Source organism: Triturus cristatus, chromosome 2_2 (genome assembly GCF_964204655.1).
Source record: "Triturus cristatus chromosome 2_2, aTriCri1.1, whole genome shotgun sequence".
NCBI lineage: Eukaryota > Metazoa > Chordata > Amphibia > Caudata > Salamandridae > Triturus > Triturus cristatus.
This window is the reverse complement of record NC_140582.1, coordinates 81,902,491-81,927,317: the sequence shown is the minus strand read 5'-3', so window position 1 is coordinate 81,927,317 and position 24,827 is coordinate 81,902,491. Positions and strand designations below refer to the sequence as shown.

The window sequence follows — 24,827 nt, the reverse complement described above, 5'->3', positions numbered from 1 at the left end:
GGTTCGTCCAAATTCATTAAAGGGGACTAATGGTGTGATGTTCTTTGCCAAACCGGATTTTTGCCACATGGCATCTACGCCAATTAATTACCCCCTTCCAACAACTAGGTGCCCAAGTGTTTTTTTAATGAACCCCGCCAGATTGAAAGTTATTTTAAACGGTCTTTCTCTCTGAGGTTAAGGCAGGGGAGTTCCTAGAAGAGGTCAAGGCTAAAAGGGGAACAAGTAAAGAATAGAGGAAATATACAAAAATAAGGGAACTTCCTCCTCTAGGGAGTAAGCACTGGCTCAATGGAATGTTTTTCCCTATGGCATACAAGGAGATGCTAGTTGTTGACACATTTCTTTCTTTTTTCCCTTCTTTTGGGTCTAATCACACAGGTTATTAAGAATATAAACCGATATTTGAGGTATGATGTGGCTGAGTGGCTAGATGCTCTAACTGATAACCATCATTCAGGGTTCCCCTGATTGCTCTTTTTTGGGGGAGGGTGGGATAGGTGGGGCCTGGGGGGTTGGTGCTCAGGGGTGAGGGGGGTGGGGGGTATCACTGTGTGTGAAAAGGCGATACTATTAGGCGACGCTAAAACACAGAAAAAAAAGGAAAATAACAAAAAAAGTGAATGAGAAAAGGATAAAGAGAAATGTACCAAATAATAAATACACGGCATCGGCAGACAGGAGGTCATTGAATCTTCTGGGATATTTCTACATAGAAAACAAAATAATAACTACAGGGGACACCCAAGGGGTATTTTGGTTTGACTCGAGAATAACTAAAAATATCCAATATGAATAAACAGCACCCCTTAACCCCTTCGCTGCGGGGGGGGGGGGGGTCCGCGGCGCCGCTGTGCTTGTGACGAGCTCAGCTAGCCTTGACTCACAGTGGAGCTGTGCTCATGACGAGCTGAGCTCGTCACGACCCCGCCCACTGATTAATTCTCGCGCACAGGCGGGGAATTTTTCGCGCGTGGGAGGGCCGCGGCCGTTATGACGAGCTCAGCTCGTCATGAGCAGAGCTCCACTGTGACTCATGACGAGCTGAGCTCGTCATGAGCATGGAAGGAGTTAAAAATTGTGTCACTAAATATCTGTGGTCTAAATGACGCCCTTAAAAGACAAAAAGTAGCTCAGGGTTTGCACTTATTGGGGGCAGAAGTAATTGCTCTTCAGGAAACACATGTGGAAGGCTCCCAGAAGCATCTGCTGAACTCTTTGGGATATCCGGTTTTTGGAGGAACAACACTGGGTTCCAAGACAAGAGGGGTAGGGGTTCTCGTACAAAATAGACATCCACTAAATTCAAACAAAGTAAAATCTGACTCCCTAGGTAGGTGGGTCATTGCGGAGTGCCATCTTCCTCCCAATTCGGTTTTTACATTATGCTCTATATATGGAAGTAATTCTGATGATCCTGAGGTCATCAATTGGATCACAGGAGAAGTAGTTTACTGGCCACTCCCAATTATCATCTGTGGGGATTTAAACATCAATTTACCCAGCAATTGGAAGGCAAATGACCATTGGCCCTATATAGGTAGGAAACCTAAAGTACATCAGGCCTTACTTAACCTAATGCAAATCCATGGGCTCAGTGACGTGTGGGCTACCTTGAAACATACTCAGCCGGATTATACATACTTTTCAGCTCCGCACCTCTCCCTTGCGAGACTAGATTATTTTTTGGTCTCTTCCTCCATCAAGATTGTTCAATAGAGATCTCCCCTCGCTTCATGTCAGACCACAACCCTATCATTCTAACTATTAGTGGGCTGGGTAGTAGGGGGGAAACCTCGAACTGCAGTTTTGAAAAAGCTTTGCTCTATGACGAGGGATATAGAATTCATATGCAGGAATGGATCAGAGAGTTTCTGGAGTTTAATACAGGGTCCGCAACAGTGAAATGGTATGGGACACATTGAAGGCGGGCAATCGAGGGGAGACTTTACGGTACTCCATAAGGAAGAACAGAAAAGAGAAAGAGCAACTCTTGAAGCTACAAAACAAGATGAAAATGGCAGAGGAGAGGTTAACCTTAGCAGTTCAATTGGGAGTCGATACTGAAACTGCTCAATTGGAAGTAATAGCCAGTAAGGCTCAAATAGGGTCTATCTTTGCGGAGAAAACTGCTGCCAAATGGGCTTCTGCTAGCGAGAAGGTTTATGAGTGTGGGGATCGTATTGGTCACTAATTGGCCCTCAGAATTAGACAGCAGATGTCTGCTAGTGAAATCCTAGCTATACAACTTAATTCAGGGGAGGTTACGAAAGACACAATTAAAATCCGGAGGGCATTCTGTGAATTCTACCAGAATCTCTACTCCGAAGATAATGTTGGGCCAGCAAATGTGAGAGAGGAAGAAAGTTTGGCATATCTCGACCAGATCACTCTAGCAGAACTCAGTACAGAAGATCATAATCAATTAGAGAATCCTCCAACATGGGATGAGATAGCCAAAGCCCTAGCAAGCTTACCTGACGGGAAAGCAACCGGTAATGATTGCATTCCGGTTGAGTTCTACAAAATATTCGCCCCCCTGTTAAAAACCCTTTTTACATCACTCGTAGTTTCTATTTTTAATGGAGCATCTCCACCTGCTTCCTGGTATAATGCTAGAATTGCAATATTCCCTAAGAAAGACAAGTCACCACTTAAAATGGGATCTTCTAGACCAATTACTTTGATAAATTGCGATTCAAAAATTTATGCCAACATTTTTGCAATGTGATTGTCCTTAAGAATAGAGTCCTTGGTCTTGCAGTGGCAACATGGGTTCATCCCTAAAAAAGCACGACAGAACGCATCCGTAGGGCTATTACCTTATTGGATGCAGCTCAAGTATGAGGGGAACCGATGTCGTTAATTCTGCTTGACGCTGAAAAAGCGTTTGACCGGGTCTCCTGGTCATTCCTCTGGGTTACTATGAGAAAGATGGGCTTTGGGTCTAAGGCAATTCGAGCCACACAAGCCCTCTATTTCAATCCCATCGCTAGTATTTTTATCAATGGGATGCCGACGGACCAGATCACAATCTCAAGGGGGACTCGTCAAGGCTGCCCGTGCTCACCTATACTTTTCGCTCTTTATATAGATCCCCTCATAAAAGCAATAGAAAACAGTCAACATATTTGTGTGGTGAACAGATTCAGGCTAGATATCAAAATCTTGGCCTATGCTGACGACCTGGCAGTGGTGACCCCCGACCCTTTAAATGCATTTAGAGCATTAGAACAAGAGGCAGAAAAGTTTGGAAAAATCTCGGACTATGCCCTCAATCAAGGCAAGATCCAGAATATCATAAACAGCAAAGTTAATTGGGTAGACAGCAGGGTGGTTCAGAAAGCAAAATACCTGGGAGTCAACTTAACAGCAAGCATCGACCACATAGTAGAAGAAAACTTAATTCCGCTGGCGAAGGAAACTGAACGGGCGCTTAAACGGATAAATAATTTACATCTAACCATTGTGGGGCAATGCAATGTCATTAGAATTACCTATTTCCCCAAACTATTATACTTTTTAGGGCTATTCCCCTAGAGATTAGCAGAGCAATGTTTCAAAGATTCGAGCAGATTTTTCCCAATTTATTTGGGCATATTCTAGACCCAGACGAGCTTTCAAGCAACTTTCTCTTCCTCGGAAAAGAGGCGGCTGGGCGCTCCCAAACCTAAGATTTTATTATTGGGCTTCAGTTCTACAGTATAGTGGGGAGCTATTTCAGGACCAACCATATACTTCAACCATAGGTCTCCCGTCTCCCAACTACTGCTAGGGGAGGAGACTTGGGGGTGTCTCTGGCGACAACTCTCATTTGGATATTACAAACGGGTAAGATTCAAGACCGTGATGAATTCTTTCAAGGTCTTTTGTAATGTCCATAAGACCTTGGGGCTCGGCAGACTGAACTACTATTCCCCCATCAAAAATAACTCTAATCTGCCACAGATTTTTGGGGTCTCTTATCTTCAGGAATGGTATAGAATGGGGATTTTAAAAATGTGTGATCTGATAACCATTGAAGGCATTAAAACATTTTCGACACTCAGAGCTGAATATCATCTGAGGGAACAAGAGACCTTCAAGTATATCGCTTTTAGAGACTTTTTGCCCTGAAAAACTGGGGGGCCTGTGGGATTTTCAAAGGTGGATCTTATTGACAAATTAAAAAATCCCACCATACCTCGGATTGGATATATTTATGTCACATTAATTAGCTTATTGCCCGACGACATGTCTATTATAGCTAACAAATGGCAGGCTAAATTAAACATGTCTTGTAACATCTTCCATCAGGCTGTGCAATATTCCAAGAGCAACTTATTGTCTGCTAAATTGCAAGCGCAATTTTATAAGACCGCCTTTTTCTTATATATTACACCCAGCAGAGTTGCCAAATGGGGGACGGGGACTGGAACACTCTGTCCTAGATGTCAAGAGTTTAGTGCAGACTCAATACACATGTTTGCAACATGTCACCAATTGGCACCCCTACTTGGACAGGTGCAAGACTGTTTTATTAAAGTTCTTGCTCAAGGTATCCAGCTAACCCATTTGACTGTTCTGCTAGGAATGCAAGATAAAATCAATAGAAGGAATGGAGGGGCACTCATATTTGTGGCTATGACTATACTACGCATTTGTATAGCCTCATCTTGGAAAGATCCAAATCCTCCATTATTTTGTCATTGGCTAGCCCGATTGATATCGACTTGTCATATGGAAAAGGCCATATTTTCTAAGAAGGGGAACCGGGGGAAAAAGAAGGGCCTCAAAATCTGGGAACCCTTAATCATATTGCTCGGACAGACAAAGTATGGGACTCCTAAATAGTAGGCATTGACCTATGTGTTTTTATCCTTCTGCAATACTTAGCGATCCCTGGCGCACTGAGTCAGACCTATTGATTTTTTGGATCCTGCACGTATGTCCTATCTAAAGATATCAGGGGATAAGAAAGCCTGCTGTTATTAGACCATTGGGAACTACTCGATAGGAGAATTGTTCTGGTAATAGCTCTAGGCCGGGTATTACTTAAATGTATTAATAAGGAATTCGACAGTTGTGTTTATAAACTTTATTAAATTGGTACAATGTAGTCCTCATATGTTTATCCTTTTATCGTTGTCGATATAGGTAATAATTGGAAAGTGTCTGTACCAACCTGAACTATTCATCACCACAAATTATTTTTGCTGTTGTCGCACATTGGGGGGGGGGGGGGGGGTTAACTCTAACTCTGTCGTTTTCTAATCTGTATTAGCTTTTGTACTTTCAATAAACAAATTAAATTTAAAAAAAAAGAGGATCATTCTGGTCTTTGAATTGTACAGTATGATGATCAATGTTCGAATCAGCGGAGTTGACAGAAACACATAAAGAAGGGCATTCCCCTAGACCCTGGTTGGGCAAACTTGGATGAATAGTCTGCGCATTTTTTGGTGTTTGCATTTGCAAACAGGTCGATTTGTGGAAGCCCCCATTCTTGAAAAATGTCTTGCACATTGTCGTGTAGAATCCAGGCGTGGTTATAGCGGAAATTGCAACTGCGAGAATCTGCTTAAATGTTCTGAACTCCTGGAAGCTGAATGGTTGATATTGTCAAGTTCCTGGCTAGGAGCCACTTACAAATGGCCTGCGCCTCCAGGGACAGAAGACAAAAATGAGTTCCTCCTTGCTTGCTTAAGTAGTACATGGTGGTCGTGTTATTGGTTTGGACAAGAATAGAGCAAGTTGTTGTTGATGAGAAAAAGGATTTTAGGGCTAGATTAAGCATGTTAACATGAAACTTTTCCTCCTTGCCTGACCACACTCTCAGAGTCTGAAAGGAACCAATGTGAGCGCCCCATCCCAGGAGAGAGGCACCTGTGATAAATGTCTGTGGAAGAATCCTGGTGAAAAGGAGCTCCTACCAGTAAGTTCTTTCTCTAAGACCACAATAGCAGTTTGTGACAGGATCAGTTTGTCTTCCCAGTGATCCGAAAACTGAGTCCACTGATCCTCTAGACATTGTTGTAGAGGTCTCGTGCAATCTTGTGTGCGGGACTATGAGAATGTTAAAAGGGCATGATCTTAACAGGGATGCAATCTGTCTGGGGGTTGGGTGAGGCATGGGCAGGACACTGTGACATTTCAGACTGACTGAGGATAGTCTCTCCCCCGAAGGATACACTTTTGCGGCTACTGTTTCTATAGTAGCCCCTCAAGTAATAAAAGATTTGGACTGGACGCTATATAGATTTTTTTTAATTGATATAGAGACCTCAATACACATTTGATAATGCTCTTATGCTTGAGACAGGGAGGAAGTTTTTATGAGCTAATCATCTAAGTAGGGGTAGACAAATATGTTTTTCTCCTTAAAGGTGCTGCAGTCACAGCCATACACATGGAAAGTATTTGAGGAGCCGATTTAAGGCCGGACGGTAGCACTTTGTACTGATAATCTTTCGATGCCACTTTGAAGCGTAGGAACATCCAGTGTTCTGAGGCAATCAGGATGTAGAAATATGCATCCTGGAGATCTATAGAGCACATCCAGCCCCCCTGATGTAGCTATGGGTTGATCTGGCGAGCTAGCATCCTGAACTTTTTTTTGTGTATACATTTCCTCAGTACTCTCACGTCCAGAATGGGTCTTAATTCTTGTTTCAGACCTTTTTTTCCTCACCAGGAAATAGTGAGAGTAAATTCCCAATACCTCGCTGATTACATATTTTTTTAGGTGGGACAGCGGGAGGAGGAGATCTGAAACAAAGTGAGTAATCATTTTGAACCATATTTAAGACCCACTTGTCTTTTGTGATTGAGTCATTCTTCCAGGTGCTTGGTAATACTTCCCCTCAGCTGGAGCGGGCAACAGAGAAGGGGGAAGTAAGGACTCAGTGCTTGGTAGGTGGTTTGGTAAAGGATGCAGGTTGACGTTGAGATCCTTTCCTCTGGCTGGCCTGTGAGAATGGTAGAGGGACCAGGCTTGTGGTTAAGCCCAGTGTGGGGGTTGAACTCTCTGCTGATAAAACCGCCTGTCATAAGGCCTGTATCTCCTTCTGAATTCTTTTTTCGTCTCCAGACCCACAGCTTTGAGAGTGTTCAGTTCAGATTTCATCTTGGACATTTCCTCATCTGCACGAGTAAAAAACAGTGAATTTCCCTTAAACGGAAGAGGGACTTCCTCAAAATCTTGCCTGACTTCTTTGGGCATCTTTTCTGTGAATCTACTGAGAGCGCCTATCATATATTCCCAGTAAGGCAGAAACACTCACCACTTTCATGAAAGAAACAAATGTTCCACACATAATCTGGTCTATGGAGTCTACTTGCTTGCTGTCCTTATCTGGAGGGACTGATGAAGGAGCCACAGAGTGAGTCTTGCGTGCAGCAGCATTTATGACTAAATCTGGCGGAAGAGCAGTCCTCAGTAACAAGGGGTCCTGGTCCGGAGCCACATATTTTTTGACAATTTGCGATGGAGCTGCTCTCAGAGACACCAGAGCAAGAGAAAGTTGTACTGCTGGCTCCAAAAGTTCTGGAATCAAAGGTTAAAGTGGTCTTGACATCGCTCTATAATGTAGAGCTTCGAAGATGACCGATGATGGTTTTGATACACATCTTATTAGAACTTCATTGAATGTTGTAATGCCATCTATCGAGGACACTCTTGCTGGTGGCGTGTCCATTAAGGCAGGAGAGAAATCCCTCACTGAGGACCGAGTGGTGGTGAACCATGAGGGTGTTCTACTTCTCCTGTGCTGCAGACTTTGACCTTGATCTACTCCATTGATGAGTCCTGGATCCTTGCAGGACCTCAGCGCAGACACACTTGTTGGAGAGTCCGGGGAGAATGCAGGTAGAGGAGTATGTTTAGGTGATTGTGTACGAGGGTGCGTTCCCCCCTCCTCGCGACCCGATAGATGAAGAGCTGACAGTGTATGGGTGACCGCCTGAGAAGTGATAACCTCGCCGGGGGACCGAGTTAGGCTGCACAGCGTGGGGTAGCAACTACAGGATGGAGGCGAACTGGGTCTAGAGGGGCTTACAACCCGGTGCTGCTGGTTGGCAGACGTGTGTGCACAGCGGGCACTGATCGGCGGATACGTAGTTACTGGAAGGGAAGACCCCGCTTCCCTATTTGCACAGTGTTACCGGGGCCTATATGGGGGCCCCTATCCAAAGAAGGCATTGTGCAGGCTTGGCACAGAGAATCCAGCTGCAGGGCCAGGGCTATCTGCAAGCCTTGGGAGCCCTAGGGTGCCTGAGAGGTGCTCAGTGCTTGCATATGGCGCGGGGGAGCAGGTCAATTTTGGCCCGGTGATATTTGGAAGAGCGGAAAGTGAAGAGGGACGACCGGTGGAGAGGTGTGCATCTTGCCTGGTCTAGGCTCCAGTCATTAGCAGAACACCAAATACATGCCACTGATAAAAGCAGCATAAATGGTGTGGTGCCCGAGTGTGGAACTCCTGAGGGCTCAATAGCTCGGTGGCCTGACCTGGAAACACTGACTACTTCTGGCTCGGGAGCTTCCAGCCAGGAGACGCGGTGGGGCTCTCCCACGTACTGACCTTGATCCTAGATCTAGAGTCTAGAGGCCTGAAGGCAAGAATGATGGGTTGTCCCACAATCTACAGACTTAGGCTAGCGGGAGGACGAAGCAGAGGGTGTTTCCAATTACACCGGGACCGATGCCTTCGATTGAACTATGATGATGCCCCATGGGTGAAAAACCGAATCGGTTTGTAATTAACGCTGAACCCGAGTACCATTGGCCGTTACCCGGTGGAGCTGTCCTAGCAGCTATAGAGGAGTCTGGCCATGGTTCACCCCCTCGGCCGTCACCTACCCAACCAGACATCGGACATTGTTTTTAACGGTGCTTCACGGTCTTGTCTATCTTTCACTTTGACTGCTTGTTTCCCCTGAAGTCCCTTCCCCCCTCTGGTCTGCCTGACGCTATCTGCATTCCTTTTCCCATTTACCTTTCTCCCTTTACCCTCCATTCCACATAAGACGTTTGTCTTTGCTATGCGACTCGAAAATAACCTATGTTATCGTGTAATCTCATTGTTTTTCTACTGTCTGGTCTCACCGCGGAGTCCGAACAACCTTGGCCGATGCCCGGTGGAGCTGTCCTATGCAGCTATAGAGGAGTCTGGCTAGGGTTCACCCCCTCGGCCGTCACCTACCCAGCCAGACATTGTTCTTAATGGTGCTTCACGGTCTTGTCTATCTTTCACTTTGACTGCTTGTTTCCCCTGAAGTCCCCTCCGCCCTCTGGTCTGTGTGACGCTATCTGCATTCCTTTTTCCCCTGTTTATCTTTCCCCCTCTACCCCCCATTCCACATAAGATGTTTTGTCTTTGCTACGTAACGCAAAAATAACTTATGTTATCGTGTAATAGCATGTTTTTCGACTGTTCTCACCGCTGAGTCCGAACAACCTTGGCCGATGCCCGGTAGAGCTGTCCTATGCAGCTATAGAGGAGTTTGGCCCTGGTTCACCCCCTCGGCCGTCACCTACCCAGCCAGACATCTGACCTTGTTTTCCTTGCCTCCCCGTTATGTTTCCTTCCCTCTATCTTTCTCTTATGTCTATACTTGGAATCTGTAACTGAAGTAATTATGTAATCTTTAACTTGCTGATCCTCATGTAAAGCGCTCTGATACCTATGGGTCTAGCAAGCGCTATATAAAACTTTGCAAATAAATACGCGAGGAAGCCCAGAATGGGGAGTGCGCTTGGGAGTAGTACGGACCAAGAGGTTCAGGATCTCTCCACTTGCGCAGGCCTTCCAGACAACGTGAACATTGGTCTGTGTCTCGGGAGGAGCTGGTGAACAAGACCCTGGTTTCGTTGATTCAGAAGTTAATAGCTGCACCTCTGATGACGAAAGTACTAGAAGTTGATGGTACTTGAGATGCAGATTGTACTTTCAACTTCAACAGACGTTTCTAGTTGTTTCGATGTCGACTGGTGTGCCCTTGACGTCTATGAACTCCGTGTTTTTGACTGTGTAACATCCTTCGATGGCAAGTTGGGCATTTCAGCTGGTGAATGGTGATCTTGCAGCCGACTACCACTTAGACAGCAATGTAGATTTTGACGTTGAGTGACTATGTAGCTTGGACGTCGACTGAATTCTTGGGGGCAATGTGCACCTCAACGTCGAGTGGCCAGCATGTTCGAACACCACTTTTGACGTCGACCAAACAGTGTAATATTTTGGCATCCAACCACAAGTCCCAGAAGGCAATGCAGCGGCCCATGCAGGGCTATATATGACGCATAGAGACTGTTGATTGGTTGCGTCTGCCAGCCGATTTTGCCCGTGATCAAGGAGCATTGAGGCTCCGAAACGCGTTGGGCCAGTACTCATGAAATATGAGGATTGTGAAGCAGCCTGCCTAATAAAGAATTCTCTCCTGCTGGAGGGGTTTGCCAGCCCTTGTGTGCTGCTTCGTCTGTGGACAAATTTGAACGAATATATCCATACACACACACACATATCCATACATATACACACATCTATATACACACACATATATATAGATTATTTAATATGTACTCCAGGGTCTCAGCACGTGGGTGGGATTAGTCAATGCTTATGACTAGTGATGAGGATCCTGTGGAAGAGAAAAATGCCTTCCCATGTGGGTGACTCGAACCCTACCATCCCATGCAGAGCTCTAGTTTAAACTGCTCCTTTCGCAGAAGCTCAAGTACAGGAGGTGGAAGTATGTCCCTCTCGTACGCCTCCTCCAAGTCAGATGAGGGGCTCAACCGGCCCCCAGAACCAAGATTTACATAGCGTTCGCCACGCTTCATTTAAGTCCCTCACTCAGGCAGAGGCGCTGTCTTTAACTTCCCATGCTCTGGTTACTTCAAAGTGTGAAAACGCTCTTCCGCGCACCTCTGGGTGCACACAAAGTGTGGCATAGCTGGCACATGCAGTGAAAAGTGAAAACTTGAATAGGATTCTGTAATTACACACTATTTGGTTGTTTTCTTTGCACAGCCTGATAGCGGTTTGACCTTTTTATACATATGTATGAATATATAAAATGTGTTTTGTCTTAGTTGCCACATAATGTAAAGACAGCCTGAAGGCTACATCTCTTCTGATGACCTAGGCAGCTGATAATATTCACAGTTACTATTCAGCTGAGGAGTTCCTCAGATCATAACATTCTAAGACAGTGCTACTTTTCTACTCGACAGCTCAACAGTATTTGACCTAAAGACGAGGTTCCAATATAATAATCTTTCCCACAAAGTAAAGTGCTTTTATTTGTCTCAAAATCAGTCCGGATAAAATTAAATTTGGATGGAGTTACAAATATTTACTTTATTGCTGTGAAAGAAGGTGAAAAATAATGTAGTTACAATCTTCTTATATATAAGAACAAATTACTTACCCCCAAGTACATACATTTGGTCCAGAGTAGGACCGCCATGAATTCACATGTAATTTAATAGTTTCTGTGGAAGGACCTCCGAGCACTTCGAGTAAAAAGGCATTAAAAACAAAGCAGTATTGCAATTCATCTCCATCATAAACCCCATGAGGGTTGATCTGGATGATATACATCAATGTACCAATATTCTTACTGGAGCCTGAAGATCTGGTTCACCAATAAGACACCCTCTGAGAAAACACAAGTTTGAAAATAACATCAACCAGTACCCAAATAAACAGGTAAAGTTACCACGGCTAAGCAGCAATTTTCTATAAAACTGACAGAGTATGAGCTTCAGCTCTATAATCATGTCACCTATCACCTGACAGTTACACACGAGTTGGACTCATTCAGGAACAGGACCCATGCATGAATACCAGCCTTTTAGCACAGTCATGTGCAAACATTGTAAGTGAGCTTTCGCTAACAGTGTTCCAGAATTTATCAAATCAACCACATAAAAAACTGTTTATTGCCTCTGTTTGTTGCAGCTCCTATGTGCTGTAATTAATCTCCTTGTATTGGGGTTTGCATCTGTCAATACCCAGTAAATGTAGGAACAATAGGAAGGCCTACATGGAGGGGATAAGAACTACACATGTCAAGGTTGTAAAATTGATTCTGATAACAAGAGCTCCTAGGCATCATGGCTACTGCCTTAGTTAGAAATCATACGGACATACCACAGCTGAGTAGCACTAAAACAGAGAACTTATTGAACAATGTAGACCTGCCTTCGTCTCTGTAGTATGCAGAGACATTACTCTTACTTTGCTCAGAAAATGCTTGCCAGTCCTTCATCTGAACCATAATTTTTCTGAAGGGTCAGCCGCACTAAGGTTTTGACCCCGAATACACAGTAGGCTGTACAAGCAATGGGATTGAGCAAAAACATATTTGGTGTAAGTTATGGGTGCTTGTAGCACAGTTGCAAGTGGAGCATCTCCATAGATGCAAAAACCTCAACAAAAAAGGTAGAAAAAAATGCAATTGAAAGATATCAATTTCTTCATAAAATGTAAAAAATACCAAACTGAGGTGCGTCACAATCCTACAGCATAGCATGAGAGTGCATGCTGTAGCACACGAGGCCCCGAGTCATACTTTAACACTTCTTTCCCAAAACGCTAGATTGACCAGCAGCTGAAGGTAATAACATTAAGAAATGAATACATGGAACTACAGCTGAGAAGTGCCACTCTTCCAATTTCAAAGATTATGGTTTCAAACACACACTTCACGCACCCATCTCCTAACTACAAATCTATGCAAAAATAGTTTTAAAGTAAAATTGTAAGTACAGTTTAATAAATAAACACCATCTTTATACACGTAACCTATAATTGAAACGCTAGAGATACACTTTTTGAAAAGGCTTGTAATTTGGTTCTAAGCTTACAAAAATAAAACCCATATTGATCTTAGTAACACCCATACATTTTTTTTTAATACTATTCGGCTTCGTTCACAGGTCCTTCTAATTCATTAGCCGAATTGGTTACTGGTTCCATTTCTTCTAAATCATAGGCGTCCAAACAAATCTCTGAAATCAGTTCCTTGGCATCTTGCAGACCTGAGGATAATTCAGCACCTTCCAGTGCAACATGAGTGCTAATCAGAAACAGCTTTCTATCCCCTTCAATTGCAGCCAGTGAAAGCGCATCGTGAATCTGTGTGATGGAAAAGGCATCTTCAAGATCCTAAAAAAAGGAAGAAACACATAAATGTGCATAGTTCATATAAAGTAAATACCCCTCAATGTACCACAGAGTTTGTAAAACGCCTGATATTTAGCTCCACAGTGTAAATATACACCTAAATTGATTTATTCTTGCATGCACTAAAATGATCTAGGACTGCAAGTATGTTCAAATACAATATTCTTAAAGGGACTACCGAATATTAGCGTGCCAAAAAGTCAGACACAACCATGGCCAAACGATTCCACAAAAGCAATATGCACAGCGCCCCAGGTCCAATAATTGTTGACAAACGTAACCGTTCTCCATGTATATATGGTGCAATCAAAAGTCAAAATAATTACCAAGGTCGAAACAGGGCAGTAATTTAACAAGAAAGATCCTAGATGAAAGCAACACAATCGGACATCAAGGACGTGCTTCTCCAGCAACCAATATAACAAGGGGAACCCCTGCAGGAAGGATGTAGGTAGAGACTCAGGGGGAAATGAGAATCAAAGAGAAAGGAAGGTACTCTACCTATATGTTTCAAAATGTACTGTGTATCATCTCGTTGGTATACTAACACTTAAACTAGACCTACAAGGGAGCAGTTTCAAAGAACTTTCAACACATAATCAAAGAAAGATTCATTAGTGTTTTATTTTTCACTTTAGTCAATTTCAAAGAAATACATTCAATACATAGAATTATTGGTAATTTGTGAGAATAACATAAAATGACAAAACACAAATATGAATAGGTCCCAGTCACAATCAAACGCACACAAGCTCACAAACTTATACCGGTATCATATCACACCATAAAAACAGACATCACACATCTACACATCATTGCCACGCCGAGAACCTCCGTAGATAACCCGATTTTGCCTTTGCAATCTTTCTCTATCGATATATAAATCCCTGCTCTCCCAGTTTCACCTGAGATCTAAATCTAATTATCACGCCGCTGAAATCCCACGGTTGAAAGGTCTGGCACTGACTTCGAGTCCTCAACCTCCTTAACAGCAGATTGTACCTAAGTAAACGCGTTGACCCCCGTTCTTTTGAGGCCAGAGCGGTTCCGCCTGTGTCTTCATTTTGACTCATCTGCCACGCCTAGAGTTTTCACAGGTCCCAGCAAAAACTCTAAAGCTATTTCCTTGTTCGCCCTGAGGAAGGTGGCACCAACATTTCGGTGCGTTCCCCGAAACGCGCGTCGGCGCTTCCATGGGGTCCACCAAAACCATAGTTCCTTAAATTCGAACATGTACTTTTTAGCACAGTATTGAATGTTCATATGCCTTTGTCTATATATTGATTGCTGTGGCTTTTTGGACCTATAGTTGGTTAGTTGCATTTTTATGTGTAGATGTATGATGTCTGTTTTTATGGTGTGATATGATACCGGTATAAGTTTGTGAGCTTGTGTGCGTTTGATTGTGACTGGGACCTATTCATATTTGTGTTTTGTCATTTTATGTTATTCTCACAAATTACCAATAATTCTATGTATTGAATTTATTTCTTTGAAATTGACTAAAGTGAATAATAAAACACTAATGAATCTTTCTTTGATTATGTGTTGAAAGTTCTTTGAAACTGCTCCCTTGTAGGTCTAGTTTAAGTGTTAGTATACCAACGAGATGATACACTGTACATTTTGAAACATATAGGTAGAGTACCTTCCTTTCTCTTTGATTCTGTGCTTCTACAGCAGTCACTGCTGCTTGAAAAAGATTCTGTGAGCTACGGGATTCCTGCTCAGTATCACAGACACCTGCGAAATATACAGGAAAATATTTACTGAATTATGAAACATCTGGGTTAAATCCATCCTCGTCTTTCTGCTCACTTTGCCACCCCAGTTCAGACCCAGCCATATGCAAACAGTCTTGACACTGTCCCTGATGGGAACATTCTAGCCTGAACTGCCAAGCCAGGTCGTCCCTGGACCGGAAACAAGCATCCTAGGACCGGTTACGGGGTTTCACCCCTTATCAGCCAGGATAGCTTGAATCCACTGGCACAGTGAGCCCGGGACCCACATCTGGCCATACCCGGCTCACATAGGGCAAGAAAGCAAAAGATAGACAATTGATGGACGGACTGCAGAACAAATCAAAACATTCACCCCCAGTCAAGCAATCTGAGTTAAATCCATCATTCTTCTGCTCGCAAAGCCACCACGGTTTAGACCTGTCCATATGTAAATCAGTCTTGACCCTGTGCCTCATGGAAACAGTCCAGCCCTAACTGCCAGGCCAGGTCCTCCCTGGACCGTAAACAAGCATCGTAGGGCCGGTTTCAGGCTTTCACCCCTCATAAGCCAGAATAGCTTGAATCCAGTGGCACAGCGGGCCCGGGACCCATGTCTAGGTATACCCGGCGCACTTAGGGCGAGAAAGCAAAAGAGACACAATTGATGGACGGAATGAGGAATAAATCAAAACATTCACCCCCAGTCAAGATATCTGGGTTAAACCCATCATTCTTTTGCTCACCATGCCACCCCAGTTTAGACCTGGCCATTGGGCGCAGGGTCAAGACTGATTTGCATATGGCTGGGTTCAAACTGGGATGGCATGGAGAGCAAAAACGATGGATTTAGTCCCAGTTCTCTGTACTGGGGTGAATGTATGACATTGTTCTGCATTCTGTCCATCAACTGGTCTTTTGCATTTGTTGTCCGAGTGGGTCGGGCATGCGCAGACGTGGGTCCCGTGCTCTCCATGACACTGCAGTCAAGCTATCCTGGCTGATGAGGGGTGAAATCCCGAAACCGGTCCTAGGATGCTTGCTTCCAGTCCAGGGAGGACCTGGCCTGGCAGTTCGGGCTGGACTGTTCCCACTGGGCGCAGGGGGAAGACTGATTTGCATATGGCTGGGTTCAAACTGGAAGTGCATGGGGAGCAAAAAACCGATGGATTTAGGCCCAGATCTCTGTACTGGGGTGAATATATGACATTGTTCTGCATTCAATTGTTCTTTTTGCATCTTACACGATGTCCAACAGACCTGTGGGAATCAAGGACACCCAAAGAAATCTCCCTTGGAGTTAAGGAGTCATTTCCCTGCATCTGCAGGTACCGTAACAAAGCTGACTGGTCTGCTGCTCCCGATGGACCACGGACTTCGAAAGGCTCAGCAACACAGGTGGTTGTTCTGCAACTCTCTTGAGGCCTGACCTGTCCTCTCAGCAAGTTTGAGGCCAGTATCCCTCGTCAGAACCGCTGGGACCGCACACCTGTGCAGCTCGTTGACTTGCCCTTGCCAAGGCTTGTTGGCTCTGTAACTCCAGAGATCTTTGGGCTACAAGAAGCTCCAGCATCTCTTCCTGCCAAGATCAGCATCCTCACCACATTCTCTGCACCGTGGGCTTCATCTTTGGTATGGTGCTCGAGGTCCTCTGGCAACTCCTGTGCCTTTGGCCTGTGGGTCTTCTTGAGGGTCTTCTCTTGCTACAGTAGGCTCCCCTGTTTGCTCAGGACCTGCTCTGATTCTCCTGCACTTGGAGAGTCCCTTGGACCTTGCTGGTCCCAACGTTGCTTCTTCTTCCCTTTCACACCTGTTGTAGCGGCCAAGGCTTGTTGGTGCTCCCGGCGGAAACCGACCCCTGGTTCTCGACTTCCAACAAGGGACAGCTTGTGCACAGCTCCTTGTCTTTCTCAGCGTCGCCTGGTCCTCACAGCTGCAGCGTCAAAGGTCACCTTCATCCCTACTGCATCTTCCAACATCGGTGGAATTTGTTGTACCGTGTATCCTGGTCACCTCCAAGCAGCATAGACTCTGTCCCCTCTGCTTGCAGGTTCTTCTCTTCAAGAATCCACCCTTGGATTTCACTGGACTCTTGCACAGTCTTCGCACCAGTACTGAAGGCCTCCACTGTGGTCCATCCATGGCGGTTTCCGACGCCACTTCGCACCTATGCACCCGGCTTCCCTGTTGTAGTTATCCTGATTTCTGGGGTATCCACGGATGGGGTGACTCTCCAACCTTTTATCTTAAACGGAGTTTCTTCAGGGACCACTGGGAAGGGTCCTTCTTCAAAACTTCAACTGCGACTTTCCTGTTGACTTCTACTGAGTACGCGGCTGTGTTTCCACTCTGCACACAGCCTTCGTGGGGTTCCTGGGTACTTACCTTGGGTGGTTCCTCGTGTCACTAGCTCTTCCGAGTCTCCTGGTCAAGTCCGACTTCGGTCGCCGTTTGTATTCCACTTTCTTAGTATATGGTTTGGTCTCCTCCTGAAGACCACTGTGTATTGTGCTTACTTACCTCTTGCAATTGAAGTATTCTTGTGTATTTGTGTTGATATCTCCGGGTAGAAGATATACCAATGTGTTAGTGAGTGTTGTGTAGTAAATAGACATATATTTATAACTACACTAAGACCACTAAAATCACCATAAGGGTTGTCAGGATTAGTGCAAGGTGCTTGACTCAAGTAAGTGTGCACCATATACTAAGCCAGCCTCCTACAGTAGTCCCTAATTTCCCCCACAAATGCCAAAGCCAAAAATTGCGCGTACACCTAGGCTACAAACAAGTGTAGGTGAATCTCTGTTTTCAGGACAACTAGAAGCACAGTTTACACAGCATTTAGATCCAGCCTCTCCCAAGAAGGATAAAAGCGAAGAGAAAAGTCCAGGTGATAGTGAGGACCAGTCACATGTTTCATCAGCAACACTGCATGTGTTGCAGAAAAGCAGCACCACAGGAAGGGTAGGTAGAGAGTGAGTGTCTACACCACAGCGAAAAGATGCAAGATGGAATGATTATGTGGATAGGGCTGTAGGGATGGCACGATAGCCAGTAACTCAAGAAAGAGATTAGGACCTTAGAAGGACTAAAGACAGTTTACCACCTTGGTAGAAGGTGTTAAAGAATGGCTATCATGAAGTGAGAGATGGAGAGACGCAAGTGAATCGAGGAGAGAGGCATATTAGAATGACTTTTCAGGACAAATTCAGGAAGGTTTTGGGAGAATAACAAATATAGAATCTATACATACGCGTGTGGATAGTATGGGTGAAATGCTTCAACCCCCAAAGGCTAGAAACCCGACTTATGATGTTGATATTCAAGAAAGACCCCCTTATCAATTTGGATCATACAAAAAGTGCAAGGGGATTGCCTAATAGTATTAATATTAGAAAAGAAGAGCAGGATATGCTTTCTAGAGTTAGGAAAACTCGAGTGACAGCTTGCGCGGTTGCAGCTTCAGTAAACCCATGGCCAGCCAGACACTAGGATGGGATCTCATGAGGCTTTGGGAGGATTGATACTACATGATAGATCAGTGCAAAAAATTAGTGTTCAATCAATTTAGCACCGCACAGAGCTCACCCCTAGTGAAATAGTTGCTGAAGGAGAGAACAGATTGTACAATGTTGTGCCATAAGTAGATAATTAAGTAGATTGGACTGAGGGATTAGCTTTATAATGAGTCCACAGCCACAAGAAGGGTCCTTTGATTCACGCGATATGGTGCATCAGGATTGCATTCTTTATGGTGAGGGAGATCCAGACTGGGATTATCCCTACATTCATGAACGTTTGCGAGTATGGCAGAAATACTGTAGGCAGCACAATCCCCAGAATTCTACCACTTCTTTACATCAGATGCCCCTAATACACAAGGGACCTGGGCACCTCATTATGTTCTTTGGCCACAAGGAAAATCTTAGAAAATTGTTGCTGCTGCTGCTTACAGGAAAGTGGATTCGAGTTTTTGAAAAACAAACTGCAGGTATCCCCTTAGCTTAGTTCTCTTTTAGGAGATGAAACAGATACTGTTTTTCAAAAAGCTGAGACTAGATATAATGGGTCTGTATCCGGATAGGCGAGACATTGGATCTCTCATGGCTCAGCCAATGCACCCAAATGAGGATCCCGCTCTGTTCCTTAATAGGATGAAAGAACAAAAAACGGCACAGGACCGTTCGATGAAAAGAGTGCGGTAAACACATGAGAAGTAAAGCCAAGAGTAAGGGGACATGTGACAGGGGCAGTCACCACCAAACGCAAAACACACTCAAAGGTGGGACAATGAGCAGCCTTTAATAAATGAAAAGAAAGCAGTTTTAATAGGCACAGGAAAGATCAAATGGAATGAGGTGACCGTGGTCTATGCCACAGAGTAGCAGCAGCAGCCTTGCAAAGCAGTGCATACGCGCGGCTAAGCTCAACGTAAAAATGGACCTAGGAGGTAGATCAGGATTGGGAGATAACAGGAGAAAATGCCATACTGCTTTATATTGTAGTGAAAAAAGGATTACCCTCTGATGAACGGAATAACTTAGATAATATAGTGGCATTAAAAGCCAAGCCTTGGACAGAAATTCAAACACACATAATCCATTTGTGCAAGACAAAGCAGGAAAGAGAAAGGAAGAAACAGGACGTGATAGAGAAACTTAGTGCAGCAGAAGTTTGCAAAGAAGGGAGCAGTGGAAGGTGCTTAGTGGCAGCCACCACTCAGATGACTGCAATGTCTCTGGGATCAGTCCCACGGACCACCCAATCCTACCCACAACAGTAGGATAATGTAAGGATGCCGGGAAGTAGTAGAGGGGGACAAGGAGGAAAAGGAAGAGCTTGAAAGGTTGATTAGCAATGTCATTGTCAGAGGTATGGACATTATAGTAGAGACTGCAGAACTAAAAGATGGGATGAGCAAAATAGAATGGTAGGACTTTACAGTCAGCCAGGAAACACAGCAGTACCGCCATAACCAAATCTGCAAACCATATACGTGCCTCAAGCGTCACCACAAGATATGCAGCCACCAGTAATGCCTCAAGCTCACTAGGTTCCACTTCAGCAAAACTATCAATTACCCCAATGGTGGTGCCACTTCAAAGTGGACATGGAGGTGTGGCTGAGAGAAGGGAATCCTTCTCAGATGAATTCTGTGGGAGGATATACACAATGAAGGTGCCCATAGAATATTTGTATGTGCCCAGTATTGTCAATCACGCATAAGCCAGATGGGGAAGCCACCGTGACAGTAGCTATTAATGACAAAAGGTATGCATTCCTCATAGATACAGGAGCAACCAGATCCTGTTTAGAACAGGAGACCTTATGATTCCTAACAGATCAATGGACACACAAGAATTCTCTGGGGAAGTGATAAGGGTTCCTTTTACTAAACCAGTGGAGATGGAAGTAGGAGGGAGGTAAATTGATGGCTGTGTAAATTTTTCTCCATCTGCCCAGCTAATTTATTAGGTCTAGATCTGAAAGCCAAATTAAATAGGACTATTCATTTTGAATCTGATGGTACCAAGATTTGTTCCACCCCTGGAGTTTCACCTGACAGGATCATGGCATTCACAGTATATTCCTCTACCGGAGATCAACAGAGCACAACCTGCTGATAGGCATTGACTACAGCAGTGTATGTAAGTATAGCAGAGACACCTGAGTTACTGAGAAAAGAGGTTCAGTTACCTAAAGAATTCCTTTTTGGCTACAAGAAGAAGACTTTTGGATGCCTAAACCTGAATTAATATTGAAAATAGAGGCTTTAGAGGGGACACCACCCTATGGCGCTCTGATAGCCAGTGATCATACTCATGTTTTATGGGCATGTGTTATCTTCACTGAGCCAGAGAAAATTGGTTGACCAACTGTTTGCTGATGATCACAGGAAAACAGTTGTAGTTTTCCAAATTGACATACCATTGAGGACTATATCAGAAGGGAGGACGCCCACACTTTCTTGATTCAGTTAGGGAAGCAGATTTGTCCCAAATACCAGACATGTTATGGACTGATGTAGGACTTAGTCATACTGCTACACCATTCCGAATTACATTAAAGGAAGGTGCCATCTTACCCAGAGTGAGGCAGTATCCCTTGTCTAAAGAAGCAGATGAGTGTATCGTCCTTATTATGTTGCTAGAACAAGGAGTAATTTAGCCTGGAGTGCCTTCTTGTAACATCCCAAAATTTACCCGGTCAAGAAGTCGAAGGGTAACACTTGGCGCATGGTTCAAGACCTGTGCCCACTGAACGATGCAGTGGTACCAGAATTTCTAACTGTTCCAGACCCTTCTATCATTCTGACAAATATTCCTCAGGATGTGTAGTATTTTTCGATTACCGATCTTAAGAATGCCTTCTTTAGCATCCCTCTCCATCCAGACAGCCATTATTTCACAGCCTTCTCCTATCATGGGACTCAGTATTTGTCATCCTGTTTGCCCCAAGGGTATGGCGAGACCCCTAGTGTTTTTAACAGAATGGTAAATAATGACTGGTCAAATTTCCAGTGTGACACCATGCTGTTGCAATATGTCGATGACATCCTAATTTGCAGTCCTATAGAGCGGCAGTATAGAAGAGATACTATAGTTCTTCTGGTCACTCTTGCCCAGAGAGTACACAAAGTACAGCGAGAGAGAAAATTCTGTATTGTCAGGAGGCAGTCCATTATTTTGGACAATTGTTGCAAGCTTCTGGTCGACGAATAACAAAACTAGTTACTTACCTGTAACAATAGTTTTGTAGCATAGAATCTTCTAGATTCACATACTAAAGGTCCTATGGAAAATGCATGGGAAAAACGCGTTTTGGGACCCCCCTTTTTTCTCAGCCACCGCTTGACGAATCCCCCCGAGACTTTCAGGGTAGGAGCGGAGCGTAGCGCCCCACCTATTTTGAAAATTTCGCGAGGTTTCGTCGACCGGCGCCAAAGTTATTCCAAATAGAATGTTGCGGTTTTCCTATGGAAACAGGGTCCTAACTATAACTACCTACTGGCGACCGCCAGTAGGTAATATATATATATATATATATATATTCACTGAAAAAAACATAGGTTTCAGGGGTGTGATAGTTAGGTGGACATTTCACTCGTACAAAACCATAGAAATTCCTCCGTTACAGTTAGTTCTATTAACTATAACTCGCGCACCCGCAATCCACTGCTGATGATGTCACATATTACATCATTAATGACATGGTCAGTGACATCACTGATGACATCTCAAGTGACATCACTGATGACATCATCCACGTGACAATCAGATATACCTCATCATACACTAATATAACCTTTCATCACTCACTGTAAAATACAGAGTACCATATTTGAATCCATTTACACACCAGTACAAGTTTCTAAACACCCACTCAGTGATTCCTAGATTTACACACATCTAATCACTTACCTATAGATTCAGTCATACATGCTGTCAATGATCAATAGAACAGTATCAAATATACTTATACACCTATATCGACATTACACACCAGCACACATCCTATTCACTTATGCAAACAATGGATCATACTTACATTTACTCAGCTACACACTTATACAAACACCACTTCATTTATTCAGTAACTCATACTTAGTGTGTTATAAAATCACTATTACAAGTATACAGTTATCCATACAGTCACTCATACAATCACTGAGTCTTATGTATACTTATTTATATACAACAACTGTCACATACACTGCTTTTTATTTTTGTAGCTTTTTGGACATGTACCATTGAGAGATATATTTGCGCATCACCACACCCATAAAGATATTCACTCACCCAAAAAACTGTTATAACATGTAGTCTTCACCTCATATACCTACTGAATCAAATATTCACACATCTTTGGGCAGTCACACATCCCCACCGAACCACACACAAATTCACTCTCCCATACAAATACTCAATTAACGAATCAATAACTAATATAGACTTTCACGTAGCTAGTAACCAATTGGTGCAGCAGTTTACACAACAACTGACAAAGTGATACAGATATTCACACAGTTTAGTCACTATCCAATATATTTAGTGAGACACTATAAATTAGTCAAGTAAACAGTCAATCACACTGCTACTAAATCGTCCGTCCAGATATTTAGATTTATATATCCACTCATTCTTCAATGCAGATTGCTATATATATAATACATATTTAAATTTCAAAATAAACCACCTTCACTGGTTGATGTCATCAGTGATGTCACTGACCATGTCATGAATGATGTAATATGTGACATCATCAGCAGTGGATTGCAGGCGCGCGAGTTCTGGTTAGTAGAACTAACTATAACGGAGGAATTTCTATGATTTTGTACGAGTGAAATGTCCAGCTAACTATAACACCCCTGAAACCTATGGTTTTTTCAGTGAATTTCTAAGGTTTTTTAAATTCCTAACTATAACATACCTCAAACCTATGGTTTGTTCAGTGAATTTCAAAGGTTTTGTAAATGACAATTTTTAAATGTATTAATTGTTATATTTATATTTTTGATACTGATTTACTACTTTTTATTAAACTATTTATTTCTAGATATTTAATTTTTTTAATTACATTATAATTACATTATACATTCAATTACAAAATATACTTTCTCAGAATGAATTACTTTAGTTTAAATACTTTGCAAATAGGCAATAGACTTTTAAGTACAGTAGTTACAGTTGTTGCAATGGGCAACACAATTTCAAACACAATGCAGCATTGAGCTCAATGTGAATTTCTAGTTAAATGCAATTCGTTACTTTATGGATTACTTTTCTAACCACAGGACTGGATCCTAGATTCAGTCCTGGGACATCTCCTGTAAACAGTTGAGTAAAAGCGTTTTGGTTACAGTAGTGATTTTTAAGGAATATTATTGTATTTTAAAAGTTAACACTTAGAAACTTTTTCCCATAGAATCACCAAAGTTATCCTATGGGAGGGAATTCACTTAGCTGTAAGTAGTATTATCGTTACTTTTTCTTACTCAGTGGTGGATCTTGGATCCAGCACTGGTGTATCTCCTGTAAACAGTTTAAAGAAAGCGTTTAAGTCATACAGGCGATTTTTAAGGAATATTTGTAGTTTGTGAAAATAGACACTCAGAAACTTTTCTGGTGAAAACCAGACAATGGATTCCTATGGAAGGAAATACAAGTTACTGGTAAGTACGGTTAGAATTATTTTTCAGGGTCAGTGCTGGCCTAAAAGATGCAGCACTGGGTTCTCTCCTGATAACAGGTGAGTAAATCAAAATTCGTTGTTCGGATGATTTTAGGTGAATATTTTAAAGTTCCAAAACTCCACACTTAGAAGAATTTCCAAGTGAAACCAGTCAATGTTAGCCTATGGAAGGAAATTCAAGTTACTGGTAAGTACGGTTAGAATTACTTTTCAGGATCAGTACTGGGCTCAAAGATGCAGCACTGAGGTCTCTCCTGATAACAGGTGAGAAAATCGGAATTCGTAGTTCGGCTGATTTTACTTTGTTCCAGTTTATATAGAGCCACTTTCCTACACCATCCCCTCCCTTCACCACTATGCAAACACGCCCTGTGGCGCGTTTTAAGTTGGGGAAATAATTCCCCCCCACACTTTATATTCCAAATGCCCCCGGGACTTGGCTCCCCCCCCGGGAGCTAATTAGCATCGAAGCGCGGGAGACCGCGCTTCATTTTTTTATTTTCTTTTTTTAATCGGCAAGATCCGCGCACCCTGAGTGGATTTTGACGATTTTGTTTTTTAAAAAAGCAACATGTTTTGGCCCTGGGGTCCTTGTGAGACCCCCTGAGCAGGTCTAGGGGGTCAGGGTGTTTCTACCCTGCCCCCTTTTTGCGTTCTGCACGTTTGTTTTTGTGCTTTCTTGTGCCTCGGTTCTACCGAGGCACAAGATGGCTGCCAACACTTCCTGGTTTAGAGTGTTGAC

At 43.4% G+C, this 24,827-nt stretch overlaps 1 protein-coding gene across 1 annotated transcript in view; it reads right to left on the bottom strand.

The window, feature by feature from the left end:
- Nucleotides 1-12,737: 12,737 nt before the first annotated feature.
- The window catches only part of ARL9 (ARF like GTPase 9), a 327,970-nt gene continuing 315,880 nt past the window's right edge, over nt 12,738-24,827 (bottom strand). Inside the window, exon 4 of the mRNA XM_085641077.1 lies at nt 12,738-13,151. Within this exon, the coding sequence (XP_085497203.1) occupies nt 12,903-13,151 (249 nt within the window). The 3' untranslated portion in view covers nt 12,738-12,902. The remainder of the gene's footprint in view (nt 13,152-24,827) is intronic.